The 22,156-nt window shown below is 43.1% G+C and overlaps 1 protein-coding gene across 2 annotated transcripts in view; it reads left to right on the forward strand.

Moving 5' to 3' along the window:
• The window catches only part of cacna2d2b (calcium channel, voltage-dependent, alpha 2/delta subunit 2b), a 57,679-nt gene extending 37,101 nt beyond the window's left edge, over positions 1 to 20,578 (forward strand). For both annotated transcript variants that reach the window (XM_030349078.1, XM_030349022.1), the window contains 25 exons: positions 134 to 183; positions 327 to 416; positions 1,145 to 1,210; positions 1,826 to 1,900; positions 1,983 to 2,057; positions 2,315 to 2,386; positions 2,485 to 2,556; positions 4,836 to 4,897; positions 4,981 to 5,057; positions 5,397 to 5,457; positions 5,544 to 5,641; positions 5,726 to 5,816; positions 6,599 to 6,661; positions 7,113 to 7,216; positions 12,288 to 12,383; positions 12,654 to 12,745; positions 12,839 to 12,886; positions 13,618 to 13,689; positions 13,846 to 13,998; positions 14,116 to 14,168; positions 14,320 to 14,375; positions 14,500 to 14,623; positions 14,723 to 14,832; positions 16,048 to 16,130; positions 17,015 to 20,578. In XM_030349078.1, the coding sequence (XP_030204938.1) occupies positions 134 to 183; positions 327 to 416; positions 1,145 to 1,210; positions 1,826 to 1,900; positions 1,983 to 2,057; positions 2,315 to 2,386; positions 2,485 to 2,556; positions 4,836 to 4,897; positions 4,981 to 5,057; positions 5,397 to 5,457; positions 5,544 to 5,641; positions 5,726 to 5,816; positions 6,599 to 6,661; positions 7,113 to 7,216; positions 12,288 to 12,383; positions 12,654 to 12,745; positions 12,839 to 12,886; positions 13,618 to 13,689; positions 13,846 to 13,998; positions 14,116 to 14,168; positions 14,320 to 14,375; positions 14,500 to 14,623; positions 14,723 to 14,832; positions 16,048 to 16,130; positions 17,015 to 17,116 (2,045 nt within the window). In that variant the 3' untranslated portion in view covers positions 17,117 to 20,578. The remainder of the gene's footprint in view (positions 1 to 133; positions 184 to 326; positions 417 to 1,144; positions 1,211 to 1,825; positions 1,901 to 1,982; positions 2,058 to 2,314; positions 2,387 to 2,484; positions 2,557 to 4,835; positions 4,898 to 4,980; positions 5,058 to 5,396; positions 5,458 to 5,543; positions 5,642 to 5,725; positions 5,817 to 6,598; positions 6,662 to 7,112; positions 7,217 to 12,287; positions 12,384 to 12,653; positions 12,746 to 12,838; positions 12,887 to 13,617; positions 13,690 to 13,845; positions 13,999 to 14,115; positions 14,169 to 14,319; positions 14,376 to 14,499; positions 14,624 to 14,722; positions 14,833 to 16,047; positions 16,131 to 17,014) is intronic.
• Positions 20,579 to 22,156: the final 1,578 nt, after the last annotated feature.

Genomic DNA, 22,156 nt, shown 5'->3' on the forward strand with positions numbered 1-22,156 from the left:
AATGTCCAGCTCTTGTAATGTCTAGTAACTTGTGCCGTATTGATCAACCCTTCTGGCTCCTGAATCAATAGAATCTCTCTCCCCCTCCCCTCTCTTGTTGTCTTGCTTGTCTCCCTCCTCCCTTCCCTGCCAGGTTACTATTTTGAGATCCGCTCCATCTGCGCCATAAGGATTAACACCCAGGTGGGTTTGTCTGGCGTGTCTACAGCAGCTGACTCCCCCCCCCCCCCAGTATCTCTGGGTTGTTTGTTGCGTTGGATGCACCACGCTGCTCCACTGATAAGACTACTGCCCGCTGGGGTTGTTGTTACTGCCCTGTGCTCCAGGAGTACCTGGACGTGCTGGGTCGCCCCATGGTGCTAGCCGGGGGTATCGCCAAGCAGGTGCAGTGGACCAACGTCTACCAGGACGCCCTGGTAAGACCCTGGGCGAGCACATTTGTGAAAGAGTCTCATGGGTTTGGTGTTTAAAAAGCAATGATCCTGCTTTCACCGGACCATCAACTTCAAAGGACAAACTGAAAAATAACTCCAAACTCGATGAACGGTTACCAAACTCTCCCCCATCCCTCATCCAACCTCACTTCCTCCATCACCTTGTGTCTCTCCATCTCATTCATGCATTTAAAGAACGCTTCCTTGCCTTGACACTGCTTTGCTGGAGTCCTGTGAAAGTAGGAGTGACAGATTATATAATTTATCTTGACCATTTCTGACATCCGGGATATTACCTATTTGTACTCATTGAATATGCTACTCTGATTTACAGTGTACCTTCAGTATTTCAACTAATTAAATGTTTTATGAGACAATAGGAATGGAAGAGCAATCCTTTATTTGCCAGCGTTGCAGCGCTTCAGTGGACGGCCTGGTCCACTGAATGTATCATAGCCGCCGGGTTCTGTGAGGCAATGCATTACGTGAGAGTCAGTACGTTGTTCTTCAGTGCTAGCCACCCAAAGGCCGTTCTTATCCATGGGACTGACTATTATCCGCCCTTTGTTGGCGTTTAGTAGGTCTACAACGTACCGCCGCCCGCATTGCACCCGTCACTCCAGGATGATTTTATTTTACGCTTTCTCAATACACTTTCTCCTTGTCGGTCGGGGTTAGGATGAGAGATTTGTTTAATGTTGATTTTACAGGGTCTCGGCATGGTGGTGACCGGTACTCTGCCTGTCTTCAATCTCACTATGGATGGAAACTCACAGGTACTAGATAGATATTGCCATGGAAACCCATCTACTGCATGGTCTAATGCAATGATATTTTACAGAGATATCTTTTTATTTATTTATATATTTCGCTATATCCTTCTTTCATATGATCTGTAAACTTTTAAGGTAGCACTAAGGTATAAGGTTAAATAATGAACCATCAACAAACATAAGTTAATGCATTATTAGTAAGTAACTAACATTTAATAAACAGTTAACGAATGGTCTAGTAATCATTTGTTCCTGTTCACTCGTCATGTATTCAATAAATCTATTATTTAATAGGGTTAGACTAGATTACTTTATCCCACTAAAGCATATCTTTACCCCAACCCTAAACCCTATGCTAATGATGTATAATAACGCTTATTACTGTATTAACTAATGTAAATTGATGGTTACTAGAGCAGTATCTAACTGATAACGAACTGTTAATTGTAAGGTAATGCTTATTGCTTTAATTACTTATTAACTTATCTGAATTCATGGTTAATTATTGTACCCTTATTGTAAAGCGTTACCTAATTTAATAACTATGGCTTTTTAAAGGAATGATGTGGAGGATTGTGGTTGAATTTCTGTTATTAATTTCCGTTTTTCTCTCACCAGAACCAGTTAATCCTTGGGGTCATGGGAGTCGATGTACATCTTGATGAGATCAAGAGACTTACTCCACGATATAATGTGAGTCTAAATGTATCTTATTTTACTGAGCTTACAATGGCCAATATGTATATTTTCATATTTAAATTGCTTTCATTAACAGCTTGGTGCCAATGGATACATATTTGCCATTGATCCAAATGGATATCTTCTACTACACCCTAATCTTCAGCCAAAGGTGACATTAAATATGATCATAAATAACAGTCTGCTCGCCTAATATCTGAAAATCCTTTGCAACTCTGAGAATAAAGAAAGAAACAAGATCAAATGTTGGGTGAAAGAGTGTGGAACTTTGTATTGGTGTCAATTTCCATTGCATTCCATTCCCTGCATTGTATTGTTCTGTTCAACCATCACCCATGCTGGGGTGCCCTGCTCATTGTATTGTTCTGTTCAACCATTACCCATGCGGTTTTTGTGCCGCTGTTTTAGCTCGATGACCTCCCAGAGCCGGTGACTCTGGACTTCCTCGACGCAGAGGTGGAAGACCCCAACAAAGAGGAGGTGATCTCTCCTGGCATCTCCCACTGGGTCAGGCAGCGCTATGTGTAACCATTACAAGTTCATGTCATGTGTTCACCACCATCTCTTTTTTTATGTAGATACGTAGACAGATGATTGACGGCAGGCCGGGGGAAATGCAGATTAAAACGCTTGTGAAGTCGATTGATGAGGTAAGTACCTAAGCTAGACACTGTACATTATAAGGTCACCATTACACTGCACGTGATGAGGTCACCATGCCACTGTACATGATGAGGTCACCATGACACTGTACATGATGAGGTCACTGCTCCATGACACTATACATGATGAGGTCACCATGACACTGTACATGATGAGGTCACTGCTCCATGACACTATACATGATGAGGTCACTGCTCCATGACACTATACATGATGAGGTCACCATGACACTATACATGATGAGGTCACTGCTCCATGACACTATACATGATGAGGTCACCATGACACTGTACATGATGAGGTCACTGCTCCATGACACTATGCATGATGAGGTCACTGCTCCATGACACTATGCATGATGAGGTCACTGCTCCATGACACTATACATGATGAGGTCACCTTGACACTATACATGATGAGGTCACTGCTCCACGACACTATACATGATGAGGTCACCATGACACTATACATAATGAGGTCACCATGACACTATGCACGATGAGGTCACCATGACACTATACATGATGAGGTCACTGCTCCATGACACTATACATGATGAGGTCACCATGACACTGTACATGATGAGGTCACTGCTCCATGACACTATACATGATGAGGTCACTGCTCCATGACACTATGCATGATGAGGTCACTGCTCCATGACACTATACATGATGAGGTCACCATGACACTATACATGATGAGGTCACCATGACACTATACATGATGAGGTCACTGCTCCATGACACTATACATGATGAGGTCACTGCTCCATGACACTATACATGATGAGGTCACTGCTCCATGACACTATACATGATGAGGTCACTGCTCCATGACACTATACATGATGAGGTCACTGCTCCATGACACTATACATGATGAGGTCACTGCTCCATGACACTATACATGATGAGGTCGCTGCTCCATGACACTATACATGATGAGGTCACTGCTCCATGACACTATACATGATGAGGTCACTGCTCCATGACACTATACATGATGAGGTCAGTGCTCCATGACACTATGCATGATGAGGTCACCATGACACTATACATTATGAGGTCACTGCTCCATGACACTATACATGATGAGGTCACCATGACACTATACATGATGAGGTCACTGCTCCATGACACTATACATGATGAGGTCACTGCTCCATGACACTATACATGATAAGGTCGCTGCTCCATGACACTATGCATGATGAGGTCACTGCTCCATGACACTATAAATGATGAGGTCACTGCTCCATGACACTATACATGATGAGGTCACTGCTCCATGACACTATACATGATGAGGTCACTGCTCCATGACACTATACATGATGAGGTCACTGCTCCATGACACTATACATGATGAGGTCGCTGCTCTATGATACTATACATGATGAGGTCGCTGCTCTATGATACAATACGGCTTTGATGCGAGGCATGCAGATGAAACACCAGAAATGCTATTTAACAATGAGAAATAGCATTCTCACTCAACCCTGGACAACAAGCCTCTCCTAAATGTACATTGCTAATAGGATTCCTTTCAATGTTATGTCAGTCTGTTGCGTATCTTGACAAGTAGCGCATGTATTGGACCTGATGTAGATTCAGGTATAAATTAACTCTCTGACATTGATAAGGGGACGTTGCATTAGAGACTTTGTATGCAGTCTATGGGTGTGTGAAGCAGTAGTTTCCTAGGAAATGTGCACCTTTCCTGGGCACTGCGCTGGTTCATGTGTTTAACAGCTGCTTCACGTGATCAGGGATGCTGATGCAAATGCAGCTCCTCTCCGAACACACTCGGAGAGGAGTGTTAGCAGTCTCTATACTTGGAGTAAAGCGGGAGGTGGAGACCAGTGAAGGGCAGTGTTCCAGGCTAGACTCCCACCGGAGACAAACCAAGCCGCCCAACCGTGGTCATGTTCTAGTTTCTTGTTCTACAGAAATTATCATTGTTTATTAGGAAAACATTGAACATTTATTTCAATAAAACATCCAGATGATGCTTTACATGATGAGGTAGATCACAATACTTCCCCTGCCTTATGTCACAGCGAACACACTCTATTGTCGCAAATCCAAGCTTGACTCCAATGATTACAGTCCACGGTGGTGTTGATTGTTTCCTTATTGATTCCCCAACAACGTCACACGGACACTCAACATTCATCTAGCTGTGTGCAAGGCTTGTCATGCATTTAAATTATTTTTTACAAACCTTGATTTAATTTGGGTATCAACCATTTTTTCTGTTACAGCAATACATTGATGATGCTTACAGGGGGTACACCTGGACACCCATAAACGGCACAGACTACAGGTGAGTTGAGATTTTAAATCCCTACCAATGAGAACTGACCGTGTTTCCAGACTTGATCTGTTTCCCAATGCTGCCCTCTGCAGCCTGGGCCTGGTATTACCCCCCTACAATGAGTACTACATCCAGGCAGACCTGAGTGACGTGATGCTCCAGCTCCAGTGTGAGTATTCCAGCACATTCCCTTCGCTGTGTGGCCTTTGTTATGAACCTGTGTACTCACCTGTGTAATAAATCTGCGTACTCACCTGTGTAATATACCTTCGTACTCACCTGTGTACCTACCTGTGTAATAAACCTGTGTACTCACCTGTGTAATAAACCGGTGCTCTCACCTGTGTAATAAACCGGTGCACTAACCTGTGTACTCACCTGTTTAATAAACTGGTGCACTCACCTGTGTACTCACCTGTGTAATAAACCGGTGCACTCACCTGTGTACTCACCTGTGTTCTCACCTGTGTACTAACGCCTAAAACTCAGTTTCTTTTTTCCTCTACAGATCTGCAGTCTTTGTTGCCCAGCTCATTTGAATCATCAGGACATGTGTTTCTGGCTCCAAGGTAACCTCATCCTCATGCTGCCTCCACTATGAATCAAACTGAAGGAAGTGTTCACTGTAGTATTCATTTGCATTATAACTCTTAAGGGAATACTGCAAGCGTCTTCAACTTTCCGACAACAATACACAGTTCCTGGAGAACTTTCTCTCTCTCATGATGGACATCACACTAGAATCTGAGGACTGTGAGTGTTGGTACAAAACCAGGACACCATATCTGTACATCTTTCAGGTTTTGGGAGGTCATGAACTGCTTGCGTGTGTTTCAGGTGACCAAGGCATCATCCACAACCTCATTCTGGATTCTGGCATCATTGGACAGCTGGCCTCCAGAGTGTGGAAGAACAAAGATATACATTCGTAAGTAAAGAAACTTGCTTACCGTTTAGAGTGGTTTCATTCACATGCTAATGCTAGTCGCTTAAAGTGTAATTCCGGCCAAAATAGAACCCAGGGTCTTTGTTTTGGCATGTATACCCATCAAATAAGCCTTCCAGATACATTTTGAATTGAAAATTAAAAAATGTTTAGGTGCAATGTTTAGCCTCATATTATTGGTCAGGGGCACCGCAAACAATTCCAAATCGTAATTTTTTAACCACTAATATTGCTCGAAATAGCACCAAACCTCTGCAGTAGCATGATTAGGGTCCCTACACATAGAACAAAGCATCAACTACTTAGTTAGCGTACCAGGAGTTTATTAAAAAATACTGTTTTCCAAGTCTGTGCCTTACTGGTAGGTCCATGTTTCCAGGAAGTCCACACAAGTCAATTTCCTGCTACCGTAAATAGTATAATAGAGGTGCCCCTAACCAATAACATGGAGGCCAAACATTGCGCCAGGCAAATTCTATGCTCGATTTTCAATGAGAAAAAGTATCTGGAGGGCTTATTTGTTACATCAAATGAAATGTGATTCAACCCTCAATGTACCTTCACTGCAATTCAAATCAGCACACACTGCATGTTCATTAGCTGTTGTTATGTTCAGAATGACCAGCGTGAATGTTATACTTGCAGTTGAGTACCAGTGGCACTGGGGACACACTGTGGTTATTCACTGTGAACAGCACCGTCCCTTCCTGCATATGTCCTACAGAGTGTTACTACAGAACTCTGCGTTACTCTGCGTCCTGTAGGTATGGCTTCCTGGCGGTATTTGCCTCCACAGATGGTGGCGTGACCAGGGTGTTCCCCAACATGTGAGTCATGGTGCAACACCTCCCATCAGCCCACATCCATTTGAACCGTAACGGCCCTCAACACACTTTATTTTAGAGAATAAAACAGGCTACTGTTAGCCGTAGCACACACAGAAACAATAACAAACTTCTAAGTGCTGAACTGGCCTGGCCTTAGCCTTTTGCCTCACACTCCTCTTCTCCCCCGCCACCTCACCGGAGGAACACGTCCACTTAACCAATCACGGTTACACTATCCCCTGCATATCACTGTGATAGGTCGCTGACTTGACGGATAGGCTGCACATTGACTGCACACGTCTAAGCTGATATCAACAACACGTTCATTGACGCTCCGGAAATATCAGTACTTCACTAAGAAGTCATTATCTCTAAACTGAACTACATCTCCTTACCATGACACTCACAACAGTCTCTTACAGTAGTATTGTTTTACTTTATTGTTGCATAGGGCTGCTGAGTCCTGGCAGGAGGATCCAGAGCCCTTCAACTCCAACTACTACAGACGCAGCCTGGACAACAAGGGCTACATGTTCAGAGCTCCTCAGAGATCCTGTGAGCATCACTTCTGCTGCTCTCTCTCCCTGAACCTTACCACATCCTACTCTCTCTCTCTTTTACCTTAACCATAATCTCTCTCTCTCTCTCTCTCTCTCTCTCTCTCTCTCTCTCTCTCTCTCTCTCTCTCTCTCTTTCTCTCTCCCTTACCCTATCCTGCGCTCTCACTACCTAACCCTAAAGCTGGATTTAGATCACTACTCGCAGCACGTTTGTGAAGGTCTGTGTCACGACATGACGCAAATCTTTGCAAATCGTTTTTTTCCGATTTACAACCTAAACATGTGAATCAACCAAATTGGCTGTTTGCTGGAGCCATTCACATGACTTAAAGAGCCCTATCTTGCATCCAGCGCAATTGACTTTCTACACCAACGCATGTATCTTTGTTAGTTTGCACCTGGCGCAAAGCCGATTTTCCCCCGCAGCAAACCTGCGCCGCTAAACTTGTGCCCTGAGAGGCGTGTCAGCGAAAAGCAGAGGCGTGTTACAGCGCAAATGATACATGGTGCTGGGTAGCCCTGCCCATTCTTCCGGCAAATTGAGTTTGTCCTGCACAAGGGTCTGGAGAAGAGCGATACATTTCTTTCTGCTTCCGATACGTTTTTGCGGGAGTCAATCACCAAGTTGGCTGTTCCCCTTGGCGCGCTATTGGCTGGTTAAACACAATGACGACAGGGAAGCTACGGCAAGCAGCCATTTGCGTACAGAGTCAGTTGAACTAGGCCCGTTGATCACGCCTCTTGTGCTGAAGAAAATGACAGCAGCTTCCCCAGACCAAGGCAATCTATGATTCGCTTGGTCTGGTAATAGTCAGGCTACAACACTGGTGCTATCTTACAGATCGATAAAGCAGTTGCGCAACTGACAAATACCTGGTCTAAGTGCACTAGCGGATAGCGCAGTTGGTGTTGCTATTTTGACGTACCATGGTTGGTTGGATCTGCAACATAAGCTTACTAGTAGTAAGCTTATACTTGTAGTCTATTCTATACACAGCACATACATGCAAACGATTTGCCTAATTGAAATATTATGATGATGATGTGGAATGTGGAAAAAAAAAATCCAGAGGGGCTGCATGAATGAACACTGTAGTAGGCTATTCCATGCGTTAAAATAATAATAATATCAATAATATACTCGCAATGTAGGCTATATGCCAGCCTTCCAAAACAAAATCTCGTTTTAGGGTAAATGATAATGTTGGTTAAACCTTTTGGGAAAGAACAATTGATACAGAGGTAATAAGTTGTAAATCAATGCATCTGCAAACATCGTATAGCAAACACATATTTTCTTGGCACAGACATCGTGTACAAGCCAATAACTTGTGTTAAAAAGAATGAATGATTCCGGGTGCGCACGTGCGCCTCCATCTGTTTAAACACACGCAAACTAAACACGTAACGCATAATACTGTCCATGGCAATGTATCGATGTGTCGATAACGATAATGTATACAATAGTGGTAAGAAACAATGTTTGTTGTGTAATGCCGCATATCATTAAATAGACCCACAGTTGCGGCCACAGGACCGCACATCATATGTGTGTTAGGTTTTCTTTGCCAAAATTTACATGATGACTCAGTATTTCTGAAGTTGAAGAAGGAAACACTATTCCATGTGTGAATTAGGCCACATTATTTGGCCATAAACTGAGCCATTTGAAGTTTTAAATTCATGTGGTCATGCATATGTCTCATCGGAGACTACAAACGCACTGTCAAAATATCAACTTGACAGGTTAAAATGCGCTCATGGCTCTTAAAGGGGATGGGAGATGGCGCTCTCATTGGTTTATTGCATGTTACACCCAAACCACACATAAGGGTAATTTGCATGGACCTATTAAAGAAAGGACAGCGGATTAAAAAATGGCACCCATTCATTCCTATGTAAACTGCTCAATGGCACAGGGCAACATCAAGGAGAGATTTGCTTTCACATCAAGGGAGCCAGCAACGCCCTTGTGCATGGTCTGCCGGATGCAGAAATATTCTCGTTTTCTAGCATTGTTAGCATTGTAGCATCATAAGCGAGATCTACACATCCCTCCGCGACTTTAAGTGATAAAAAGTCACCACAGTGCTTAAAAACCATCAACGTCATTCACGTTAAGTAAAAGGAAAAACCTTGGACACGAGAAGTTAACTGAGCCGTGCACTGAGCCCTCTCGGATGCCGGACCGAAACAACATTTGTTTCACTATGACTCCTTTCAGCTGGCCATCCCTCCTTCTCCTGCAAAAAAATAATTAATAAAACGGCTAATAAAACGCCTGAGGTGGCGTTTTTAAAAGAGAAAACCTATATTTTATTAGTACATGGTATAAAGATAATTATGAGCCTTTGATTGTTACCCAGACATTTTTGCGGAGACACATTCCTGTTCCCCACTTGTATTGGAGTGAACGGAGATATCTACTTCTGGGCCCCTTGAATCAAGGGACCCGTCCACAGCCCGCTTAAACAGCTGCAATAGCAGGCTTGGCCGCTGAGCACTGGATTGCGCAAGTATGCACTGTTCCTGGGGGCTTGGGAATTAGGCTACTTGAGGGCCACCCTTTTTAGATTTGCGAGAGTAAATTTATCCGCCGGTATAATAGCAACAGCGCCAGAGACCCACCCACAAAGATACTTAAGTTTTTAGCTTCTCACTTGCGTTTCAGACCGTTAAAATAGGGCCCAAAGACCGTCATTAGATTCAGTCACTGAGACTAATGTTATTCTGCTTCAACATTATTCACCCTGACTCCCAATGAAGGGAGGCTTCCCTCAACCATGGAATCTGTTTTTGATGATCTTTTCGTGTTTTTTGTTGCTCTTTTATTAAGGTTTACGATACAAGTAGTAGACCTAGACTAGACGTTATTAACACATCCCCATGTCTTAACCCCTCTAAATGGCGTGACGAAGCATTGCCTATAGTATCATGATAAATGCTAGAATTTACATAGCGCTGTTGGCTGTACCTAGACAACCGGTCTGAACTGGAGATGAAGCCGTAGATAGCTCTCCTTTAACGGGCATGAATTTAAAACCCTCTGATTAAATCCCAATAAATGGAGCTGGAAATTGGAGTCCAAGACAAATTTCCCTCCAAGGATAATAAAGTGTATCTTATCTTAGATCTTTATCTTATATAATTTATGTAGCCAAAGGCTATCGCTGTCTTGCTTGACTACTTAAAGGTTGGGTATGGGATTTGCGTAACGCCAGCAGATTTTTTTTCCTAACCCCTCTCCTTCAACGCTGACTCTGACTCCACCCATTCCAAGAAGTACATGGACGCGCAATCATGCACGAGCGAACAGAGAGTGAGCCATTAGCTAGTTAGCTAGCTCCAGTAGCTACCGCAGGATAACAAAAAATAGAAGCTTGCTCTGGGTCACGAGCTTTGAGTACGTGAACGAAGGGGTCGCGCGGGGAGCGGGGGAGGGGGAGTGCAGTACGACCGTTTGATTGACGTACTTACTGTCCAATGCCACTCGGTGGGTCTGGAAATCATTGGCTGGAGTTTTTCGAGCCCTGCCCGTTCCACAGATGATTGACTTGTTTACATTTCATGTCTACCTCAGTGGCTTTAAGTGGGTTATGATTAGGATTTCAAGTAATTTTGCAAAAAATGGCCAAAAAGAGAATTCCATACCCCACCTCAAAATGTACGGCCGATATGCTACACAGTTGTATATCTGGATAAAAGCCTTGTGCCACTTTGCAGGAAGCTAAAAGTAGACAAATGAGTGGTGTGTGGATGATTGCTGGTTTAAGCTTCCAAGACTGGACTCTGGGGCTGGCTGAGGCTGCACACCTGTTGCTGCACATCTGTTCTCAATGTGCACATCTGTACATCTAGAGACCAGTGTGCACAGGTCAAACCGTGTAGCATGGTATTTGCGACACTGGCCAGTGTAGTCGTGATGTTGAAAATGTGTTTGTTTAAAGATGTGTATAAGATGACCCATTGGCGGGTGCTCCATGTTGCCACGCAGGATGCCCCCCCCCCCCAGTGTGTGGGGAGAAGGCCGGTGTAACCTGGTGCACATTGGCTGGTGCTCCATGTTGCCATGCAGGACACCCCTCCCCAGTGTGTGGGGAGAAGGCCGGTGTAACCTGGTGCACATTGATTGCTCACCAGGTGTGAAGCCTCACCCAGCCCCAGAGTCCAGTCCGACTGGGCCAGGTGAGGCTGCTCAAAGCAGCCATCATCCAGACACACTCCCACAGTCAGCATCTCCCATGTAGCCCACACACAAACGCTGCATGTCACACCATCTTCGTAAACAATCCAGACACACGCATTTAAATCAGTTATACAATTTACTGTTATCTCATGAAAATGACCAATGAACTTTCTGAGTCCTTCATATTCAAAGCTTAACCCATATCTGCTTCTTGCCGGCAGCCATCCTTGCAGTCGTATCACAGGTGATACGGTTACATTTTATTATATGTTTGATTTAATCGTGTCGGATGTGTATTATCCATACAGGCTATGGTATTGTCCATTACAGCTCCTTTCCTTAGTGCGAGGAGTGAGTGGGTTGGCCTGACTCAATCCAATAAATGTAATCCCACTCATTCCTTCTTCTTTGTTAGTGATGTTAATTTAAATGGATGTTACTTTACTGCTAAACTTATAGAAACGGTCAATAAACCATCTTAACTAGTCCAAATTAAACTCCTTATTGCTCTGTGTGGTTCCCCTATTAGCTAAACTCTGTAGTGGTCTATTTACATGAGTTGCCAACAATGCATTTCCATCAGCTCGACTAAGTAACAAGTACTCTCATTTAAAGCAAACTAAATAAAAACGTTAATATAATCGACACATGAGTTATCAGAAACATCGTATTAATATATATTTCACCATTAAAAGAAATCGGAGATCGGATCGGATCGGCAGATCACACACAGATCAGTGATCGGGATCTGCCTGAACCTGAGGCCTCACAGGAAAATGTTAACCTGTTCTTTAACACAAATCTTTTTGTTGGTCAAAGTGTTCCTCAATGTTTTCTCAACTGTTTCTCTGTCTGTCTGTCCGCCCGTCTCCGTAAACAGTCATGGATGACATCGGGGCAGAGAATGGCACCATCGGAATCCTACTCAGCTCTGCTGTGGAGGTCAATCTAGGTGGCAAGCTTCTCAAACCTGCAGGTATGATTTCTTCATTCATTCAGTCGGTCGATACCCCAACATTAGACCTCACGACCTTCAGTGGGATTTGTAGGTTTGATCATTTACAGTCTAAATGATCAATCATGTTTTGGTGTTTAAATGTCCATACTACAACGTTACTAGGTCAATCTAAATTAAATAAAACTCATGTGTTAAAGCTCTCTTTACGTCCAGACGGCATTAACAAAATGAAATGCTCTGACTGGAGATTCATCATTTTCTGATCGTGTGGACCTTCCCATTAATCAGTGGTCGGGGTGAAACTCGACCTGGAAGCTTGGGTGGACAAGTTCAAGATCCTGGCCAGCAATGTGTCGGAGAGCCGCCAGGGGTCACAAAAGGTACGTTCAACCCCCCCGTCCTAATCTTCTGGCTGCTGCGTTCCTCTAGTGAATCTCCGGTTACTAACGGTGCCTTTAACTCTCTTCACACAGTGCGGGCCTTCCAGAAGCTGTGAGATGGACTGCGAAGTGAACACGGACGTAAGCATGCCTATCTCTCTCTCTGAGGGAAGCCTCTCACTTATTCTCCCATTTATAGACGGAGCCATCCATCCCACATTGAGAAGGAGCTGGTACTGCCTTGTGTGGGAAGCATCCTTCCGTGTGGGGTAACGTGTGTGACCTTCCTGCCGTGAGGCCTGGTGTGAGGTGAAGAGTTGTGTACACACGTAGCCCCCCAGTCCCCGGGCGATCATTAGCTGACCGGCTAGTGTTACTAACCAACTACTATCTTATGCTTGTGAGGAATCCGGGTGGGAAGGTGTTGATAGACCATTACAGTCAAGTCACCCTTATGATGCCAGCTACAGCGGAGGCTAGCAGTAGTCGCACCAACAGAAATTTAGCTCTATAGTATAATATAAATATTCATTATAAGAATATAGAAATCTAACATATATGGCTAATATGGAGACCAATCCTTTGAATGCAGGGCAGACATTGTTCAAATGTTATGTTTATCATGGCAGCCTTTGTCTCAGTGTGAAATGTTGTGTCTTAGCCTCTCAGGCCTTGGTATGGTCAGGGACTACTGTGGACCCCAGCTGCCCCTCCAGCTGTCAACTGGGCTCACCATGTCACTATATTTGTGTGTGGTGGGCCTGCTGTTATCTGAGGTCATCGTGTGTGTGTGTGTGTGTGTGTGTGTGTGTGTGTGTGTGTGTGTGTGTGTGTGTGTGTGTGTGTGTGTGTGTGTGTGTGTGTGTGTGTAGGACCTGCTCTGTTATCTGATCGATGATGGGGGATTCCTTGTCATGTCCAATCAGAGGGACCACTGGAAGAAGGTAAACTTTCCATTGATATTGTAAAATCCAACATCACAGAGTGTAAAGAACGTAGTGAGGAGACAACAAAAGGTAAACAACTGAAGGTAAACACAGTACTGTTGTGCAGTTCTTGTCCTTTATTCAGCTGCCTCCTCTCTCTTCTCCCAATAAAAGGTGGGCCTTTTCTTCGGAGACGTCGACCCCTACCTGATGCACGCGCTCTACAACAACTCCATCTACGCCCGCGTGCAGTCCTTCCAGTTCCAGTCGGCCTGTGAGCCAATCAGCAGCAGCCACACGGGTGCTGCTGCAAGAGGCATCTTTGTGGTAATGGAGGAATTTAACGCAATCACGTTCAAATCTAATCAAGAACAAGAGCAGTGTGCTCTGTGAGTACGACCTCGAGGTGTTAACAGGTTCTCCTGCTCCTCCCTGTATCTCCAGCCCTCCATTGCGGACATGCTGAGTTTAGCATGGTGGTCTTCAGCCGTGGCCTGGTAAGACCTCTCAGAAAACAGCACAGTGTGGGGCTGGTGCGCCACATTATCCAAAAGACAATGCTTGGCACCACCTTTTCTTGTTTTTTTATTGCACCCTGTGAAGGTTGAAGCGCTCCCATGACAATGTGTCACCTGATCTCCTCTCCAGGTCTGTGCTCCAGCAGTTGCTGTATGGATTGACCTACAACAGCTGGTTCCTCACAGGTGGGCGCCTGTGTGTTCAAAGATTATGCTGTGATATGAGGGTATGAAGTATCGAGGCTATCAATAGTCTTCCAACAGTCCCTGTGAGTTTTTCTCTGCTCTGAACTCATCACCTGTCTTCCAGACGACTCTGTGGTGGAGGGCTTCGAGACTAAGGACAGTAGCTGTGTGACCATCCAAAGCCAGTTCTATTTCACTAACACCACCAACTCCTACAACATCCTGCAGGACTGTGGGAACTGCTCCAGGTGTGCTTCGATGTGTGATCTGCGCTGTTTAGCATGGCAGTTTATGCTGGCGGGTAGCTATAAGCTAGCGTACACTGACCCCCAACCCTTCCTTCGCAGGCTGTTCCACGCCAAGAGGATAGAGAACACCAACCTGCTTTTTGTGGTGGCAGAGACGCTGCCCTGCAGCTCCTGTGAGATCGAGAGGCTGACCCAGGTCCAGACGGAGTGTATCCTACCCAATATTCATACAGATCCATCTTCACCCCCATTCTGTTCTGAATGACCAGATCCTCCTGATGTTGTAAAGCACCTAGACACGCAGGTTTTACCTGCTTTTTACTGTTTTAGAGCTTGTGGGATACATTTCTATACAGCAATTTGAATCCATTCAAATTCACTTCTGAAGTAAGGCTATATTTTAGGGAATTAAGTAGCCAGTGCTGCTGGCTAGGTAATCACCGCTGGAAACACGGGCCTTCACCTCAGTTCCGTCGTGACATCGCTGCAATTCAGAGCGGGAATATCTGTTGAATATCCAATATCTTTTTGATAAGACCACAATTAGAATCCAATTCTGTGGGAAACACTGTCATGTGCGGTTATGTTAAAAAAAGTGACCACAACGTTCAACATGCACAGTAAATTATTCCTAGTAGGATTGCTTTGACCATGGATTACAGCGCTGGGCTACCCAACACAACGTTATCTACTGCTGTAAAATACCCCATGTAACATTCTCTAAAGCTGTAAACTACCACAGAAAATTATCTACAGCTGTTTGGGTAGTCGACTCATCTGATGGTAAGTTTTCAAGTTAAATTATGATACTTGCTAAGATTTCATTAGCATTAAATGACAAAAGTTAATCTTTAATACATTAACTCGTCTGTGAACATGATTTCTGTCTGTGAGAAGGATCAATTTTCACTGGAAATGTTAGTGACGACAACAATTCTGATAATACAACGGTTCTTCACGACATCATCAAACATCGTCTTTTGTTATTGTTTTGACTTATCGATCTCTAGAAGCAGAAATTAGAAAAATACATATTATACTTTTAAGACTATTAAAACCACTAAAACAATGTACAGTCAAATGAAGAATACTAACACCACTTAAAAAATGTACGGTTAGATTAAGACTACTAACACCACTACAACAATGTACAGTTAAATGAAGACTACTAACACCACTTAAAAAATGAATGGTTAGATTAGGTCTACTTACACCAATGCAACAATGTACAATTAGATTAAGTCATCTAACAGCACTTAGCAGCACACAATTTGAACAAAAATGTATAAATATGCAGCCGAATCCAGCAGAAAGAGCACTGCACTGAATGTATTTAAATACATTCAGTCCTTTCAGCAAGATATCTCCAACAGTCAAAATGCCCACTATCAGACTGTACTCTGCCCGTTAACTCTGAAGCTCAGTCCGCGAGGAGAACCCATGTGAAGTCCTGAGAGACGCCAGGTATCGCAAAGGTCCACCGAGCTGCTTCGACTACAGTGCCTGGGTGAGTACAGCTAAACCTCTCTAAAGTCTCTTAAAAACCCCTGAAAAGGTAAACCCCTATCATAGTATGGGTCTGTTATAAACACCTGAAAAGGTAAACCCCTATCATAGTATGGGTCTGTTATAAAAACCTGAGAAGGTAAGACCCTATCATAGTATGGGTCTGTTATAAACACCTGAACAGGTAAGACCCTATCATAGTATGGGTCTGTTATAAACACCTGAGAAGGTAAGACCCTATCATAGTATGGGTCTGTTATAAACACCTGAGAAGGTAAGACCCTATCATAGTATGGGTCTCTTATAAACACCTGAACAGGTTAGACCCTATCATAGTATGGGTCTGTTATAAACACCTGAGAAGGTAAGACCCTATCATAGTATGGGTCTGTTATAAACACCTGAGAAGGTAAGACCCTATCATAGTATGGGTCTGTTATAAACACCTGAACAGGTAAGAACCTATCATAGTATGGGTCCCTCTCATAGCAGCCTGATTTAAGGATCGTGGTTAGAGTGAGATGGGTGTAGCCCGACCTCTGGCTGGCTGCAGGGGGGTGATGGTGTAAGCTGTGCATAGGTCAAACACCACGCTGTTCATCAGTAGTAAGAGATCCTACTGTGCATTACACTGTGTTGTTGTGCGCACACTGAATTAGTTAGGTGCCGCATTAGCTGTTAAAAGAAGTTCCATCACTAATATTGTACTTGGGGAACTGAGGTGAATCAGACACAGCTCACTATTATCCACGGGCATGTTAGATCTGGATTAGGGCATCAATCCAGATAACTATGATAGAAATTAAAATCTGAAGGTGTTGACTGTTGAGAAAATGTTTGTCTCTCTTGTTGGATGATGACGGTTCCTTTGAATTTGTGTTACAGGAGAACACGTCTGAGTGTGGTCACGGTCTCTCCCTGCAGTCTTCTCTCGGAATCATTCTCCTCCTTCAGTTTACTCAGAAAAGTATCATTGATTTCTTCTGATTTGTTTGATTACTTCGGATACTATTGATTTCTTCAGATTTGATCCTGAGGTCTGTTGTCCTCGAGAACTTTGACCAATTCCCGTCTGCGTCATGTTTACCTGTTTTTACTCCAGCTCTGCTAGAATCTTACAGGGTCATACTGTGTATGACGCCGAACCAAGCCACGCCTCAGCTCTGTTTCCAATGAACACCAAGATACATTCCTCTGATGAATGGATTTCACATTTATCAGAATGGTTTTAGTCCATGTCTTTTAATTGCTTCCACTTATATTTGGTATCTTCTAGAAGTGCTTCCATGTGTTAAATAAGCAGGCTTTAAGGAATGATGTGAATGAGAGCGAAATATAAAGATATTGTGCTCATTATTTTTGTGACATGCAGATCTACATGTTGAATTGATTGCCTAAAACAATATGATACAAAACTTTGCATGTAGTCGCTTTTAAACAGTGCAATAACGCTATTCTTATCCAGATGTTTTAATTGTTGTGATACCTTGGTGAACATCAATTAATGATTTATTTATTAATTTACAGTGTTATTAATTTGATAGGAAAAAAAAAGATCAGCCCATATATATGTGGCCAGATTTTCTCTAATTGTATTCCATAACCCTAACCCTATACCTTCCCTAACCATGTACATGTATACAATAGCCCTAACATGTATACCCTAAACATGTATACCCTCACCCTAACATGTATACCCTTACCCTGACAGGTATACCATAACCCTGACATGTATACCCTAAACATGTATACCCTATACCTTGCCTAACTCTGTACATGTGTACCGTAACATCGTACATGTATACCCTAACCCCGTACATGTATACCCCATCACTAAACATCTATACCCTAACCCTATACATGTATACCCTAAACCTCACACTATTCCTATACATGTAGCCCTAACCTTATACATGTATACCCTAACTCTATACATGTAAACCCTAACCCTATACATGTATACCCTAACTCTATACATGTAAACCCTAACCCTATACATGTATACCCTAACTCTATACATGTAAACCCTAACCCTATACATGTATACCCTAACTCTATACATGTAAACCCTAACCCTATACATGTATACCCTAACTCTATACATGTAAACCCTAACCCTATACATGTATACCCTAACTCTATACATGTAAACCCTAACCCTATACATGTATACCCTAACTTTATACATGTAATCTGATGAGCTGCATATTGATGGTACCGCTTTAGTCTCTTGTATCTTGACACTATTTGTCAAAATGGAAGTTATGCCCTTGTACGCTTTTTTATTTGGAATGTAGCTTATGACCAGCTTTTGGTGTCATCTTGTGATATATCTTGACTCTTTTGTGATATTATAGCTATTGCACAGGGATAGAACATCTATCTACATGCATACATTTTAATGTACATACATTAACAATGACCATTGTTATGTACATTTGAATGAGTTCAGTCAAACCTCATTGGCTAGTGTACATTTTTTTAGTTGATTAATATGAAATTTCCCTATAATAATTAAGAAACAGCAAATAAAAAGCGATAACAAACAACTACAGAGCAACATAAGTTTAGACACAAATAGACACAGAACTTTGTCACCACCTTTGACAGGCAGTGTTATCCCAGATGTGGTAACTGATAGCACCAGAAGACCACTAACAAAGCCTCATAATCCGAACTGGCTCATTTAGATGTATGTGTGGTAAACAGTGAAACTTTTATTTTTATATTTTTTTGCATTCATTTTTAATCACAGTTTCGTCTTTTTGTTTTACAATTTGCAGAACTATAATGTTGAGTTTTTTCGTCAGCCTGGTGTTTCACCCAGTAGTGCCTTCGTTGCACAACTATCAAATGGCATCCACTCTCTGATGTGGGATGTGGTCAGTAACCCTGCATGGGGCTGTACCACGGCCGGGGCCTCTACCAGGAGCCGTTACCCAGGGCTCTGCACCCTGGCGGGGTATGCACAATGCCATGGTATGTACCAGGCCGTGGTACAGCGCATATGGCTTCCCACATTACAGAGGAATAAGAGGAAACTTGTACAGGAGTACATTTACAACAAGTAAAACATTTAGAAAATGGCAGCGTTGGAATAACCGTTCATAACTGCTCTCTCCTCTCTTTAACATGCTTCCGTCTTCTCTTTTGATAAAACAAAGTCGAAAATGTCTTCAGACTTTTTTGGAGCTAGAGAACCTGTCTTTTCTCTGTACACTGGTTCAGCCATGACTCAAAGCACACACACTGTCCCCCTTCGTACGTTTGTAATTCATCCCACTGCCACACACACTTGTATATTCTTATTTTGTTGAAGCCTGTTAGAAAAGTGTATTTCCCATACAATGGACTGGATTGAGTGAATGTTTATGTAGCTGCTGAACTCAAGCATGAAGGGATGTGAGATCTGCTTTCTGAGCAGTCTTTAAAGCACAATGCTATTTGGAGTCTGTGAAGCATTGTTTAAAAAATGAAGCATCTCATGTCATTGCAGGCTTTACTTGACGTGATAATGCATTTACAGAACATCACAGTACATTGTATTAAGGAATTTTGTGAAATTCCATAGCCTACAATGTATTGATATTGTTGAGGTCAGTGTTGTATTTTGCTTTGTAGTACTTTACCTGCATGATACCTTGGGAACTTTAAAGATTTATGTATCATTTGACAGCTATTTTAAATGTCACATTTAGCTCTTTAGTATTGCAGAGACATCGAGTCATGCCCATTAAGGATATTTTGATTGATGTTAGGATTTAGAGGGATGTACTGTAACAAAAGAGTAACTTTGAAAGTTTGACTTCAGTGAAGCCCGATTTACAGTATTTATAAAGCTTTTTAGCTTTGTTCAGCAAGTAAAAGCACATAATGGTGGTCTAGAATTGAGAGCAACCTACTGCCGAACAACTCGTTTATTTAGAATAGGACTTCCCTCCAGGTGGCACAACATTGAATATGATTAATGGCTATTATGCTGATTATTATTGGTATTATGATTATATATGTATTTATTTTTTCCAATTCCAAGGCTTGAAATGTGAAGGGTAATTGTCAGAAGTTTGAAGAAGAGCACGATGAAAATCGATGACCTTTGTTGTCAAGTATTCAGTTGGTGTCTCCTTTGAATTAGTATAGGTGTATACTAATTGAAAAGAATATATGAACTATTTTATGATTGGAATGTTTATAAAGTTTGCTGGTGTCACTGAGCAGTTTAAATTAAAACTGATCATGCCATTCAATTTACTAGGAAAGTTTGTTTTACTGTAACATTGCTTTTGACAATATCGTAGGAACTTACTCTATTTGTGCCAGTTTCTAACGTCAACTCATTTTGTACAAACTATACAAAGCAGCCTGCGGCAAGCTTTGTTACGTTTTGTCAGCCAACCGTTAACTGTTTTTATCGGGTATTGGTGAATAAATGCAATATTTTTCACTTCAGCTCTGTATCCTGAATCATGAGATGGTTGCACATAATCAATGCAGACTAGGACACTTTATGTTTTGTGTTTGGACGTTTTAAACAGTAAGCCAATACAGTGCTTTCATCTTTAATATAACATGAATACACACATCACAGCAGGGCCTAAGGTCATTCCATAAGCTCAGTAAATGAAGACTGATGTAGCAGACTATCTTATTGCATTCATCATGGCCTGCCACCAAAAGTAGACCCAACTAATGCTTCTTAACTGCAGATCGATAGGAAGGTGAATAAACAAGGAAACTTCCATACAGCATACGCCCAGAACTTTTAAGTCTTTCTATTATGATTACATTTCAAAGAAGTGTGTGTGTGTGTGTGTGCGCGCGTGCGTGCGTGCGTGCGTGCGTGCGTGCGTGCGTGCGTGCGTGCGTGTACAGTTCAAAGACAGTTTAAAAAATAATAATCATATGGACAATTCAAGTGGTTCTTTCAAGCACATGGTTTTAAATGAAACCCAATATCTGATCCACTAAAACACTTCACAGCAGCATTTACACTCCGTCACAGTCCGGGCAGACTCTTCACGGTCCTGAGCCGGGTTTTCCCTCCTGCTACTTGCCTTCACTGTGCCCAAGCCACGCCCACTCCATGGCCTCACTCTGCCCCTGGTATTTGGCATCCTGTGCTACCAACGCACCTGTGGCTGATTACAATCTGCCACAGGATAGAATATTTAAGCCGCAGGCGGCCAGTCGGCCACTGCGGAATTATCTTCGTTCATGGAGCCAGGTCACGCCAAGCTACAGCCAAGCTACAGCCGGGCCAAGCTACAGTCAATCCGAGCCATGCTGCTCGATGGAAAGCCCGTGCTCGTCCCAGGACCCCCCCAGGCTCTTGCCCTTCCCCTTGCCATAGCTCTTGCCCTCTCCCTGGCCCTTGCCCGTAAGTTGCATTCTTCTCTCCCGTTTTATGACTTCGAATTAGACATTTTTCTGGTCGTTGAGACCGCTAGTTTTCTGTTCCCCTGGACTTTAGTGCCCCAGTGACTAGCCAAGCTCCTTCGTTTGCCCCCACTGTTGCTTTGCCCCTGCTCTTTGGAGCCTGTTCCCTACGACCCCTGTTTAAAATAAAACTATATTTTTGTTCAAGTATATCGTGTCTGCATTGCGGTCCATCTTCTGCACCTTGACCAGTGGCCGTGACAAGGCTATTGTCCAGCGGTGAGATAGAGCTGGACAGATGGCAAAGATTAAAGCGTGAACTTCAGTATCTTGTAACAAAGGACTCAAGAGCTTTAGGGGCCTACTATTAGGGCCCCTAGTGAGGTGACATTTACTTCCAATGTCGGCCTGTACAGAGTTCCCACAGTTAATAGGGAAGATGATCGGCCACAAGCTACGCCAACTGTCTCAAACGTGTATTTATTGAATGCTTTGTAATATCGCCCATCGAAACAGCCCTGCTTGTCTGGCCCTCTGCTGCCAACACGGAGGCCCCCTGACATCGAGACGGCATAGTGCCTTCTATTGTGTTGTAAAAACCAAACATTGTGTTCATTTGACCATGACATCAGAGGGTTGTTATGGTTTGAC

Source organism: Gadus morhua, chromosome 1 (genome assembly GCF_902167405.1).
Source record: "Gadus morhua chromosome 1, gadMor3.0, whole genome shotgun sequence".
NCBI classification, from domain to species: domain Eukaryota; kingdom Metazoa; phylum Chordata; class Actinopteri; order Gadiformes; family Gadidae; genus Gadus; species Gadus morhua.